The sequence below is a fragment of the Pipistrellus hanaki genome (genome assembly GCF_964339955.1).
Source record: "Pipistrellus hanaki genome assembly, chromosome: 2".
In the NCBI taxonomy this organism is placed as follows: domain Eukaryota; kingdom Metazoa; phylum Chordata; class Mammalia; order Chiroptera; family Vespertilionidae; genus Pipistrellus; species Pipistrellus hanaki.
This window is the reverse complement of record NC_140504.1, coordinates 17,440,009-17,453,409: the sequence shown is the minus strand read 5'-3', so window position 1 is coordinate 17,453,409 and position 13,401 is coordinate 17,440,009. Positions and strand designations below refer to the sequence as shown.

Below are 13,401 nucleotides of genomic sequence, written 5' to 3'. Positions count from 1 at the left end.
GGATAAAATGGGCACAAAACAGGAATGAAATACAACCAAAGGCCGAGCTGACAGAAACCAGGAACAACAAAGATGACATACTATCTGTGCCTCTTGCGCCTTGTTTTTCTGGAACCTAATTTTAACATTGCATTTTATCTGAGGTCTTTCGTATGTGATGGCCATTCAAAAAAAAAATAATAAATAAATAAATAAATAAATAAATAAATAAATAAATAAATAAATAGTTAATGTAAAGTAATCAATGGGTTCAAAGGAAATCAGCTTTCTCCCTAATCAGCTGAGATGAATCAGCAACCACTGACTGACACCTCTAAACAAGCACCAGACAGCTTGGCCAAAGTCAAGACTGGAAATCCCGTCCTGCTCTCCACCCCTTTACCTGTATTAAAAGTGCTCAGAACTCATGCAGCCAATCAATACCTCATTTTCTGTATCCCCCGATTCGTCCCAGATTTTGCCTAAGCTTAGAAAGTCAACCCAGTGATCCGAGTTTCCCTTCCTCCCACAAAGCTACGTGAACTAAGTGCTGTGCCTGCCAACAACACAGCGGCCAAGAGATACATGTGCACCGGTTTCCATCAACAAACAACAGAATTAAAGGGAATGATAACGTCTGATTTCCCCCTGCGTCCCTCCTTCCCTATCTATCATCCCCAACACCTTCCCTTTGGACTTTAGCGGTATGGCCCACTCTTACCTTTATCCTTCCAAGGCTGGAAAACTTCTCCTTGTCTTCCATCACCACTTTCAGGATCGGCTGGGACATCCTGTTCTTCTTCTTGGAGGCGGTAGGGCTGTCAAAATCCACGCCGCTGACCACGGCCCTGCGGTAGGACGTGGAGCGCAAGCCCCTGCGCAGGGAGCCCGGGCTGTCCAGGTCGTGGTCGGCCTCGCCCTCGTCCTCGGAGGGGCCCCCCAGGGACGCCCCGAGGCCCTCCACCATGCTGCGCACCTTGAGCAGTCTCTTGTGGGGCTCCGCATGCTGACTGCTGCTTTTGCTTAGTTTAATTTCCGAGGCCAGGCTCTTGGGGATTATCTGCTGCTTCCCCACCTTGAGGGCGGCCGGGCTATGGGTGCTCAGAACCACCGAAGAAGGGGCCTCTGCCTCCGGGAGCTCGTTGTCCTGGGAAGGCAGCCTTTGGAGGGGGAGTTTTTGTTCCAAAGACCTGTTGTTCTGGGGAGAGGGTCTCCGCTCAGGGTCCTTCGCCGTCTGGCCGGATTGCAAAGGGGAGTCGATGTTTCCAGCAAGCCCGTTTGCAGCAACGGGAGGAGGCAGGGGGCTGACGGGCAACCCGACCGCCGCCGGGGCTCCCTCGGGGCTGCACGGGGCCGATGCGTTAGGGGAAGGCGGGGGGCGCAGGCGCTGCGGCGGCGGCGCGGGCGAAATCGCTGTCCCGTTCTCAGGGGGGGATTTCGGGGAGCCGCCCAGCGCCCCCCTGGGGGTCTGCGGGGACTTCAGGCGCCAGAGCCGAGGAGATGCAACCCGGTACTCCGGGGACACCGTCCTCCCGTTGGCCACCGCCCTCCGATGGGTGCACAGGAGCAGGGGACTCCTCGGGACCGTCGTCCTGCCGTCCGAAGCGGTGGGCGCCTGGGAGGGAGTCTGCTGCGCCTCCACCGGGAACGGTCCTCGGTCCTCCACCGGGAAATCCGTGATCAGCAAGCCGCTCGGGCTTTGGTAAGACTGGGGTCTTGGCTTGCTCCGGCCCGGCATCTGCGGCTGGGGGGTCGATCTCCTACGCCACGAAGGGGTTAAGCTGCTGCTGGAGACATTCACGCCGCTCTGGCCGTCCATCGCGCCGAAGCCGGCCCGCGGGTGAGCCCCGCGAGGCACAGCACCCAGCTAGCGAAGCCGAAAGAGGGGAAGAAGTTCATGGAACTTTGACTCCAGACAACCCAAGACGCGCGCTCCGAGGCCCGCGGGCACCCCGCCGCGGCGCGTCACTCACCCGCCCTCTCCAGGGCAGCGCCGCGCGCTCCGCGCTGCACGATCCGGGGCGAGACCGGGGCGAAATCGGGGCTGCGCCCCCGCGGACTCATCCAATCACCACATCGTCTCTCTCCTGAGCCCAAAAGACCACCCGCGCCGAAGGAGTTCGCCCCCAAGGCGCCGGGCGCCAGCTGATGCGCAGGAAACTTGGGAGAAGTTCAGCTTCCTTGGGAAACTCGCCTCCGGACGCTCCGCGCCGCCGCCGCCGCCATCCAGCCAGCCACCCGCCCCAGTCGCTGGTGGCCTCGGGTGCTCTTCCAGCTGCCCGGCTCCTGCGTGGGTGATTTCCCTTCAGGGCTTTTTGCAGAGCTGGGTCCGAGCAGGGCCCACCGCCCCGTGGGTGGCCCCGGGACCGGACCGTGGCGCCGCGGCGGGAGCTCTGCGAAGCTCGGCGGCCAACAGAGACTCCGGCCCCGCCCCCGGCCTCGGCCTCGGCCCCGCCCCCGTCTTGGCCCCGTCCCCGCCCAGGCCCGCCCCCTTCGCAGCCAGCAACCAGACCCTGGCTTCCCCTGCCCCACGCGCGAGCCTTTGATCACGCCGGTTCTCTATTTTAAAACCGATCGCACACCTGGGCTGGGTGCCCAGGGAAGGGGTTGCAGGCTGGCAGCTGGGGCTGCAGGCGGCGGGGCGGCCGGGGGCGCGCAGCGTGGGAAAGCGCGGGGGATCCCTGCTGAGATGCACTGTACTAAGCCCCAAGCCCCAGCGGATCTCGGGCGCAGAAACCGGGAATGCCAGGCAGAAACCCGGAATGCCAGGTTTGCGAAGTGAATGGGTGAGCAGGGCGCAGCTCCTCCGAACGCAGAGAGCCAGTCCATGCTCAGCGTTCTGGGTGGTCTTAAAGCAAACCCGATGGCCTCGCTCTCCTGCTGAAAGCATCTTGTAAGAGAGACTCATAGATTCGCTCGTTTGTTTGTGCCTTGTGTATTTCTGGGGGCATCCACGCAGGCCGCTTGGGAGAGAAACTGTGTGGCTAACCAAACTAGGGAGGGAGAGTTTTTCATTCAAACATCTTTGAATCTGGTGTATTTTGAATCGTGGATGTTATCTATTAAGGATAAACGCAATTTAAATTACAGGGAGCTGGGGGAGGATTGGTTTCCAAACATACATGGAATAAAAGTGAAAATCCTCCCTCTGGCTTAGGAAGACCTTGCACCCTGTGCCTTCCTCTTTCCCCATCACTTTTTCCTTCAGGAATCTTAGTCCACACCCACTTAAAAGTTTTACAGCCCCAGAGAACCTTCCCTTTTGTTCCTTCTATCTTGTCACTCCCTCAGAGGCCTTCCTTTTTATACACTTATTACACACATATATATATGCACACACACATTTTTGTGGTTTTGTTTATCTGTTTTGTCTTTAGATTGTATGATGCTGCTAGAGGGCAGGGGTCATGCTTATGAATTGCCCTTCTGTATTCCAGGCGCATAGCAGGCACTTAATACATATTTGTTGAATGAATGAGAAGTGAAGCGAGGACAGAGATCATCCCTTCCAGGGTGCTCCGTGGCCAAATAGTAGAAAGTTGGCTGTGTCCTGGCCAGCCTCCTGCGATCTGGGAAGAATAGAGCAAACTTGAGGAGACAAATTATTTATACACATTAAGAACTGTATAATTAATTCTATTAGCAAGACAAATGGGCTTTTCTCCAAGTTCTCTTTCAGCATTCATGCATTCAGCAGGGATGTAGCGAACGTCCACTGTGTGCACGTTAGGCTGCTTGTTTTTGCCCTACATACGTTGAATGTAATGGCCGAAAATATTAAGAGGAAATCTCTGGGTAATGAGAGCATGATGTTTTTCTTGCTTCTTTATGTTTTTTTTGTTTGTTTGCTTGTTTTTTTACTTATCAAATGCTGTCCATTGATTATATATTACTTTGATCTGAGATTGTTTTGTAAGCTAGAAGAAATGGCATCAGAAATTTTATAAGAAAAAAAAATTTAGTAAGAAATTTACCAAACGTTGTTTGGAAGAAATATGGTTGAACACACTAATGCATGTCCACTTTTTAATGTAGAATATTTTCCATACATTTTATTTTATTTTGTTAATAAAATCTATTTTTATCGATTTCAGAGAGGGAGAGAGATATAGAAATATCAATGATGAGAGAATATTGATTGGCTGCCTCCTGCACATCCACCCCCCACAGTGGAGATCAAGCCCACAACCCGGGGATGTGTCCTGACTGGGAATGGAACTGTGACCTCCTTGTTCATAGGTTGATGCTCAACGACAGCCATGCCAGTTGGGCAAAAGAGCGATTTTAGACTTAGCCATAGATTTTCCAGTAATTGCGTATATAGAAAAGAAAAATATAAGCAACATAAGTGAAAGTATTTATAAAAATTCTGTACACTGAGTCTAATTCCTCTGAGTCCCTTTCTACCCAGGGCATCAGTCTGTGTGTTTTTCAGCACACTATCACTAACAGTGCACCATTTCTTAAAAGGGTGTTCTAGTCTTATCTCTGGTATTTGCTTCCCAGCCACTGACACTCTTTCTGCAGATTTGAGGCTGGCGCTACGTTATTTGATGAAAAGCATAGTTTTCTTGTTCAACTGAATCATGTCACCACAAGCTATGCACATTCTCTATGAATGGCCAGAAGGAAGTTTCAACCCTTTCTCCATAGTCCTGTATGATACATGAATTGGTTATATCAGCCTCTTGTTGCTTTGGAATTTCTTGAATCTAATATGACACATCTGGCAATTTCTGCTGCCTTGATTGCATTTCTCAGAATATATGGATCTTACACAGATAGTACTAAATTGCTTTGAACTCATTGGCATGATGGCACTTCAAGTAGCAATGACCATGTTCACAAATACTGAGGCAATGCCAACTACATCATGACTTCCACCTGGCCAATGGCTATTTTCTTAATGAGACATACCCCAGTTTCAGAGGGTGTCTAATTGTGGGACCAAAGTCTTTTTTTAGAACTGAAGAAATATGATATACAAAACTGTTAGGAATTATATATTCCACTGGTATATTCCCATGCTATATATTTTTTATTTTATCTTTAAATTTTTTTAAAATTTTAATTTTTTTAGTTTTCTTGAGATATGATTGGCATAGATCATTGTATTAAAGTATACAATATAATGAGTTGATGTGCATATATTTTGCAAAATGATCGCCACAATAAGTTTAGTTACTACCGTGTTTCTCCGAAAATAAGACCTAGTACATGGAAAGATAACACATCCCCTGAAAATAAGACCTAGTGCAACTTTGAGAGAAAAAATTAATATAAGACACTGTCTTATTTTCGGGGAAACAGGGTATCCAGTACCTCACATAGTTATAAGTTAATTTTCTTTATGAGAACTTTCTTTAGGAGAACTTTTATGGTTTGATCTCTTTTCAACTTTCAAATATACTCTGCAGTATTGTTAACTATAATTACCATGCTGTATATTACATCCCCAGAAGTTACTTACCTTACAATTTTTGGTCTTTACCTTTTGATCATCTTTACCTGATCATCATTGCCCCATGATATATTGAATCATTAAAATATTAAATGGTATAATGCAGGATACCAGAGGCTGAGATACAAATTTTTGCAACATTTACCAAGCAAATTTGCATTGATCACTAATTTTGTGTCTGGCATAATAATTAGGCTAATCTGTAAGTGCAATTTAGCTCATATTAATTATTACTTGCAGTTATAGCTCATGCATTCTTTATTCACATATTTATTTTTTCCACAAATACTTATTAGATGCATGTAAGTGTTGAGCACTGGGCTAGGCCTTCCCAAAGCTCATAACCTGGCTGATTAGCTTCATTTAAAACATTATAATAATAACAAGACACCCAGGTTGAGTAAGGGACATGGTAAGATGAAAGCCTTTGCAAAGGGGTGTGGGTAGGACTGGGCTGGAAGAGTAGGTAAAGTATCGTGAGGTGGAAAAGAAGAGAAGGGTATCCCAGAGAGATTTCCCAACGTGAGCAAAAAATGGGGGGGGGGGGGGCATAGCTGGAGATATTTAAGTGTCAATTATATGTCAATTACTATTATTCATTACACATAATTTAATTTCACATTAACTTATGTCTCAATTTAAATATGAAGGAGCAGAAGCTCAGAAAGCTCTTCTGTTGGTCAGTGGTTGAGTCAGAATCTCGGATCTGTTGACCTCTGAACCCAAGCGCTTCACAAACCAGAAACCAAACTTTCAAGAACAGAGAGCTTGCATTTGGAAGTTGTGGGATGCCAATATAGCTATGGTGAGAGTGGAATATGGTGTATGATAGACTGAGGGATCTGGATTTCACCTGGATGGCAACTGACACTCCCTCTCTGAAGGTATTTAAGCCTTGTTATCCTTTAAAATAATGAATCTGGCCGAAACCGGTTTGGCTCAATGGATAGAGCTTCGGCTTGGGAACTGAAAGGTCCCGGGTTCAATTCCAGTCAAGGGCATGTATTGTACTTTGGTTGCGGCCATATCCCCAGTAGGGGGTGTGCAAGAGGCAGCTGATCGATGACTCTCTCTCATTGATGTTTCTAACTCTCTATCTCTCTCCCTTCCTCTCTGTACAAAATCAATAAAATATATTTAAAAAAATAAAATAAAAAATAAAATAATGAATCTAATGACACCAGTGTCAGAAATAAAAAGTGAAGAAAAAAAAAAGCAACAACAGATTTGGCAACTAAAAAACATGTAATCATTGTGCATTAAGAGAAGCCACACAAACCCATGAAATCTGAGGAGAAATGTTCTCTTACAGGGTATTAGAAATATATATATATATATATATATATACACACAAAATATTAATATTTATAACATGCATAAATAAAAATCAATAGGAGAAAGATTAACAATGAAAAAAAATGAGCAAAGAGTGAGAATATAGATTTTTGAAAAAGACACAAGTATCCACTATATATAAAAATATACCCAACCCCAACAATTAAAACAACATTAAAACTATTAAAATTATAATTTTTCATCTGTTAGGTTGACAAAGATTTTTTAAGTGAGAGGTAATATCTGCTGTTGGGAAAAGCGCAGGGAAAGAGTATCTGAATCGTCATTGATGGTAAGAATGCAAATGGGTACAACCTTTCCCTCCAGCTATTAGATGATTGTCAGCAAAATCCTGAAAACAAGCAAATCTTCAATCTCCTAATTTCATGCACAGGAAATGCTTATTCTGTACAAAGAAGTATGTTCAAGGATGTTCATCAAAGCACTTCTTACCATGGCAAAAAATTAGAAGCAGATATGAGTTTATTGGCAGCCACCAAAAATATTAATGTAAAATATTAATACAAGAATTCAGAATATGTGAAGTGATGTTTTTAAAAAGCTAGTTTAAACACATTCTGTGAAATGTCCTCCTTTGAGTTTTTAAAAATGCAAATACCTATGCATATATACTGAATACCTAGATTTTGAATATTTGAATTGTTAGCATGTCCACCCTCTGGCAGCAAAATTCAAGGTGATATTTCAGTTATGCTTTGCTGTGAAACAAGCCACTCCAATGCTTAGTAGCTTAAAATAGCAATTTATTATTTATTGTTTCTCATTATTCTGTGGGGATTGGGGTTAGGGGGTGGCAATGGTTCTTCTGCAGGTCTCCCCAGCTCTCCTATCTTGTTGCAGGCAGCATGGGGCAGGCTGGATTGCAAGAGCATGGATAGCCCCACTCACACGCCAGATGGTTGGTGCTGACTGTTAATTGGGGCTTTGCAATTCTCCCCTTCTCAGATCTTATACACCTGGACAGACTTAGTATCCCTGTGATTCCTGGTATGATGAAATGATAAGACAAAATGACAAAACAAAAACAAAACAAAACAAAAAAAAACCAACAATCTGGAAAGGATAGTTGAAAAGAGATTTTGAGAATTGATTAGTTTTTAAAGGAGAAAAAGGGGCCTTAAAAGGAGACTCTTTACAGCGCTTATAATAATAATTTATACATTATCCTGTGCTTTTTAAAACATTTTTGAACACAACAATATACCAGCACTGTTTGAAGTCTTTCAAATAAATGTATTAAATAACTTAATCATTACAACAACTTTATGAGGAAGGAACTACCATTGTCTCCATTTTATAGACGAGGAAACTAAACACAGAGAGATTAAGAATCCATGCAATTTGGCTCCAATTTGACTCATAGTTATTACATTACTAGAGGCCCAGTGCACAAAATTCATGCATGGGTAGAGTCCCTAGTGGATGCTGGCTGGGGCCTTCCTTCATTCCATGCTGCCCCCTGATGGTCATCACACATCATAGTGAGCAATCAAACTCCCCAGTCAGTCAAACTCCGGACTATGAGTTTATTGGCAGCCACCAAAAATATTAATGTAAAATATTAACACAAGAATTCAGAATATGTGAAGTGAAGTGATTATATATTTTCCAGCATATAAGAGGACTTTTGAAACGAAAAAAAGTAAACGGAAAATAGGGGGCAAAAGACCAAAATTGCACAAAAATTACCTGCAGATCTTGACGGCAAAGTAAGTCTTTTCTTTGAAGTGGGAGGTAGTCTTATACAGCGAATATAGGCCTAAACCTATGTTTTAACTGTAAAATTAGGGGGTTGTCTTATAAGCCGGAAAATACAGGGTGTGTGTGTGTGTGTGTGTGTGTGTGTGTGTGTGTGTATAGTCATATTATTTGTGATTCCATTCTTCATTTGGATTCATAATTTTTGCAAGTAAAACATAAGTATTTCAGCGTTAGACTAGATCTTTCTCTGTCTCCTATAAACTCTTCAGTAATGAACAGTTTGATCAATTGGTGATAATGCCCCAACTTCACATCAGGAAGAAGACCAGAGACCCACAATAGCCTTAGAAAGGAAAGTCAACTCAGCAGTTCTGTTAGTCGGCTAATATTATTTAGCTCTTGGTTGGTGCCAGGCCCTGGGCTAGCTGTAGTGGTACAGAAGGTAGACATGATCCTTGCCATCACCCTGCTAATAGTCATTAGGAGAGACAAGCCCCTGATGGCATCTGATGCTAATAGTGTTGCTCACTTAGTGCCCTTTCAACTAGCACCTTCGGTCTTGGTTGGCACGGGGTCCAACCTGCAGGATTCTGGAGAAAGCAGACAGTGTGAAAACAATAGAGACAATTAGGTATCAGGGTGGGAATTGTGACAGCAAAAGGGAAGAGAAAAATAGAGCAGTAGCTGGAGGGAAAGGAAGAAATAAGCAATTTCATTTCAAGACTGGGACACTTGGCTGGGAATCAGGAAACTGGGTTTCATTCAGTTTGTGTCTGCCTTTTTCTGACTGTGGGAATGAGGACAAGCCACTTAATCGGTAGCACCACAGTTTCTTCAGCTGCAAAATTAAGTTGTCCCACCTCCTCAGCGCAGTTGGAGAACCACTTGTATAGATTAGAATTATCTGATGTGGCCCATCCATTGGTGTGTGTGTGTGGAGGGGGAGGGTGAATGGGATATAGAAGCAGGGAAGGAACTGGACAGATAATTGTAATTAAATTCTAATTAACTTTTCCCCTATCTTGAAGAGCAAACAATTAGAATCAAATTCTGTTTTACTAGTAACTCTAGGGCTGTGGTCAGCAAACTGCAGCTCGCAAGCCACATGCTGCTCTTTGGCCCCTTGAGTGCTGCTCTACCACAAAATACCACGTCCTGGGCAAGTCTATTTTGAAGAAGTGGTGTTAGAAGAAGTTTAAGTTTTAAAAATTTGGCTCTCAAAAGAAATTTCAATCGCTGTACTGTTGATATTTGTCTCTGTTGACTAACGAGTTTGCCGACCACTGCTCTAGGGTAAAGAAAAAAGATAGTAATGAGAAAGAGTAAGAATGGCTCAATGGACTCTCTTTGGCAGGATCTAAGGAGTTAGTAGGAAGACTTGCTCAGGAGAGGAAGGGTTTCTTTCATCAGCATCCAAACTGCTGACCCACAACTGAGGCGAGAATAATTTACAGCTGATATATTGACCCTCCAGGGACACTGTGTTTTGATGGAAAGCTCTTCCGCTCAACTAGAGTGAGTAAAACCATGATGTCAGTGCAGAGTGACTTCCAGAACTGGTCAGGCCCCAGGTCGCCATTGTTCCTTCAGTTGTGGGGATGGGATGAGCAATTGAGCAGCCATGTTCTTCAACGGGTCTAGTCTTCTAGTCTGAGGTCACTGCATGGCTTGAAAGAGACCCTTCACCTCTTTAAACAGTAGTTTTCCTGGTGGTTGGTCTTTTGTTCGTTTGTTTGTTTTTGAGTATTTATTTTTTTTTAGTTTAAAGATTGTAATACATTCATGCGGTAAGAATGGGCTTGTGCAAAAGTAAAAAAAGAGAGCATCTCCAGCTCATGTCTCCAGTTTCCTATTTGGTCCTCTAGAGGCATCAACTGTTAACAGTTTGTTGTACATATTATATAAGTTTGCAAATTTATGGTGAGCATAAGCAAGCATATATACCCCCCTCATACATTGGACACTACCATGTGGTTTTTAATGGCTTTGTAGCATTAGGTAGAATCAAGGGGAATTCCCATTTTTGCAAGTCAAAAGCAGTCAAAAACTGGCAAGTTCATACACTGCTACTTAATATTCCATAATTGCCGAGCAAATGACCCATTGATAAACATTTAAATTATTTTCTTTTTGCAAAATCTGAGCACTTACAAGGAGGAAAAGGGTCCTTTCAGTCCTCAATTTCCACAATTATTTGTCTTGACCCCATATTTTCATGCCTGGAAAAGGTAAAGTAGTGAAAAAAACCAACCTCTTTATTAAACAAAGATGCAGGAATGGTTTAATTCTGTTATGTGTAATTTAAAGTCTGTTCTTAATACAATCCTAATGGTGAAATCACGCATGAACATGCTGTAAGCAGAATTCTGTTCTTTTTGGGAGAAATTGGATTAGGGGTGCCACCATCATTATCACTAATTTCCTTTGGTGATTATTTTCCAGTTTCTATTTCACTTATTTTCTATTCTTTCCTGGAACCTGTTCTTCCTCTGGATTACCATGATTGTGTAGAATCACAACTCATTTCAAGAAATTTAAGTAATTTGAACAAAGAAGTATCTGAATATGCCACACTGTTTCTTTTGTCTGCAGAGTCTGGCAATCGCAAAGGAACTTGAGATAAAATTCTTGTTGCGTGCACTCCATTTTCCAGGTAAAACTGTATTAGCAATCATGTGGGAATACTTAAAACTAGCCAATTCTTTCAAGTTTTCTCCTGCCCAGATTGGTTTGGAAGCAATCCAGTCTTACCTATCTCAAAAATTCAGCAGGGAAAAATAGCTGAAATAAATTAGGCCTGTGATTACTTAATTCTGTGTTTACTTAGACTTTCTGGCATTCTGCTCAGAAGACAAAGCTTTTTAGAAGTGTTATTTAAACTTTGTTTTGCCATAGATTTTTAAATTGGAAGAAAAAAAATGGTAAAGAGTAAGGATAAACCATACACGTTTGGGCTCATTACCAAGCTACTCTCACCAAGCAGCACTAATAGAATTTGAAAAATGCTTTACAGATTTGAGATCTGCCACCTAGCAACCACTTTGAAATGCTTCCTGCGCTGGCTCAAGGCTTCTCAGAATGTCAAGTTTTGACACTGGTGGGGTTGTTGGCTGTGCTTGGGCCACAGTCGTTGAAGGGAAGATGAAAACTTTGTTCTTAGGGCAAAAAACACACGCAGATTAGAAGATTGTTTCATTTCACTGCTCAACTGGTTTTGGAATAAGATTGGCTGATTAAATACGGATTAAAGATTGCATCAGACATACTATACTCGTAAATTATTTGTTATCTGAAGTTCCCATCTAACTGGGCATCCTGTATTTTTATTTGCTAAATCTGGCAACCTTATTTTAGAGAGGCTTTTGAAGTGCAGAGCCCAGGAATATTTATAAAATATGCACCACATATATTAACTTAATCCCTCTCCAAGGCTGCTGATTTTATGGATCTAAAATACCTTCCCCTTGCCAGGTGGGCATGGCTCAGTAGTTGAGCATCAATCTATGAACCAGGAGGTTATGGTTCCATTCCTGGTCAGAGCATATGATCAGGTTGCAGGCTCGATCCCCAGTAGGGGGCGTGCAAGAGGCACGAATCAATAGTTCTCTCTCCTCATTGATGTTTCTATCTCTTTTCCTCTCCCTTTCTCTCTGAAATCAATTCAACAAATAAACAAACAAACAAATAAATAAAATACATTTTCCAGTACACTGGCTATTGAGCCTACAAGCAAGCCTGAAGCATAGGAAAGCAAAGGTGTAGGTAGGTAGTATATAATGGACGGGGGCAAAGAATCACCTCAAGACTGCACCCAGGAAAGCTAAACTGAGAGAAGAAAGGGGTCGGACATGTAGGAGTGGGGTTGTTACCGAATGCAATGGTGCATAGAGAGGAGAGGGAAGTGCCTAGAAACCTGGGAGGAAGCAGAGTGGCATGACATGAGCAGGCATGTTGTTTTTAAGGGGAGAAGGTGGAGGGAGTGAAATCCTCTACATAAATGTTCATTCTGAAGCTTGGGCTGAGGTGGGAGGGGCTCAATCAGTGATCCAGGGCATTGCCACCTCCACGTAGCTGCCAAATAATGCTCACGCCCATGCTCAAGACCCTGCCTTCCAGCTTCCCCTGGCCCAGGCCTGAGCTTGGGAGAGCCTGTTACTTTGTCTTTAGTTTATATCTCAGCCCCTCATCCCCATGCCAGAAATCTGCAGCTCCTTCTTATTAACTCCATCCGGCACCACAAAATATTGCAAGGTAGAATGCACACATCATCCCTATGTGCTTACACATGACTGTCTCCCGAAGGACGCACAGAAGCCGCTAACTGTGGCTTCTTGAGGGGAAGAGGACTAGAGTCGGGGGGGGGGGGGGCGAATAAGCATGAGACATACTTGCTCCACACACTGTGTACTCACTGATCTATTTGCTAGGTGCCTATTACTGACACAAAAGTTTTGAAATTAAGACTGTAGCCAAGTTCAGTTCCTAATGGAACTCATGTTTAAATGATTTGCATCTTTAACTTTAGATGGCTCATTACAATAAGTTATTTTTTAATACATTTCTTTATGCGATTTTGCATAATCTATATGTCAGCTCTGACATTTCAGATCCCTTTCTGGAAGATTTGCTGCTGGAACCAGTGGTAAATCGATAGTAACCCTGGATGAAAACATTTTTCTTATCTTTTAAGATGTTTATTCTGAGTTTGGGTCATGTTGCTTTTACTAGTTTATACAGAGTAGAGGCCTGGTGCACAAAAATACATGAATGGGTAAGGTCCCTAGGCATGGTCAGCAATCAGGGCCGATTGGGGCCTTCCGCCTGCTGGCTGGGGCCTTCCTCCATTGCACACCGCCCTCTGGTGATCAGTACACATTATAGCGAGCTATTGAACTCCTGGTAGG

The 13,401-nt window shown here is 43.7% G+C and overlaps 1 protein-coding gene across 2 annotated transcripts in view; it reads right to left on the bottom strand.

Moving 5' to 3' along the window:
* The window catches only part of ARHGEF26 (Rho guanine nucleotide exchange factor 26), a 120,115-nt gene extending 117,715 nt beyond the window's left edge, over positions 1–2,400 (bottom strand). The window contains exons 1-2 of one of the 2 annotated variants that reach the window (XM_084873854.1): positions 1,953–2,400; positions 701–1,846 (exon numbers count right to left, since the gene is read on the bottom strand). In XM_084873854.1, the coding sequence (XP_084729980.1) occupies positions 701–1,798 (1,098 nt within the window). In that variant the 5' untranslated portion in view covers positions 1,799–1,846; positions 1,953–2,400. Of the gene's footprint in view, positions 1–700 lie in introns of both variants that reach the window. The other variant, XM_084873853.1, reaches the window with a different exon arrangement.
* Between the last annotated feature and the right edge of the window lie 11,001 nt (positions 2,401–13,401).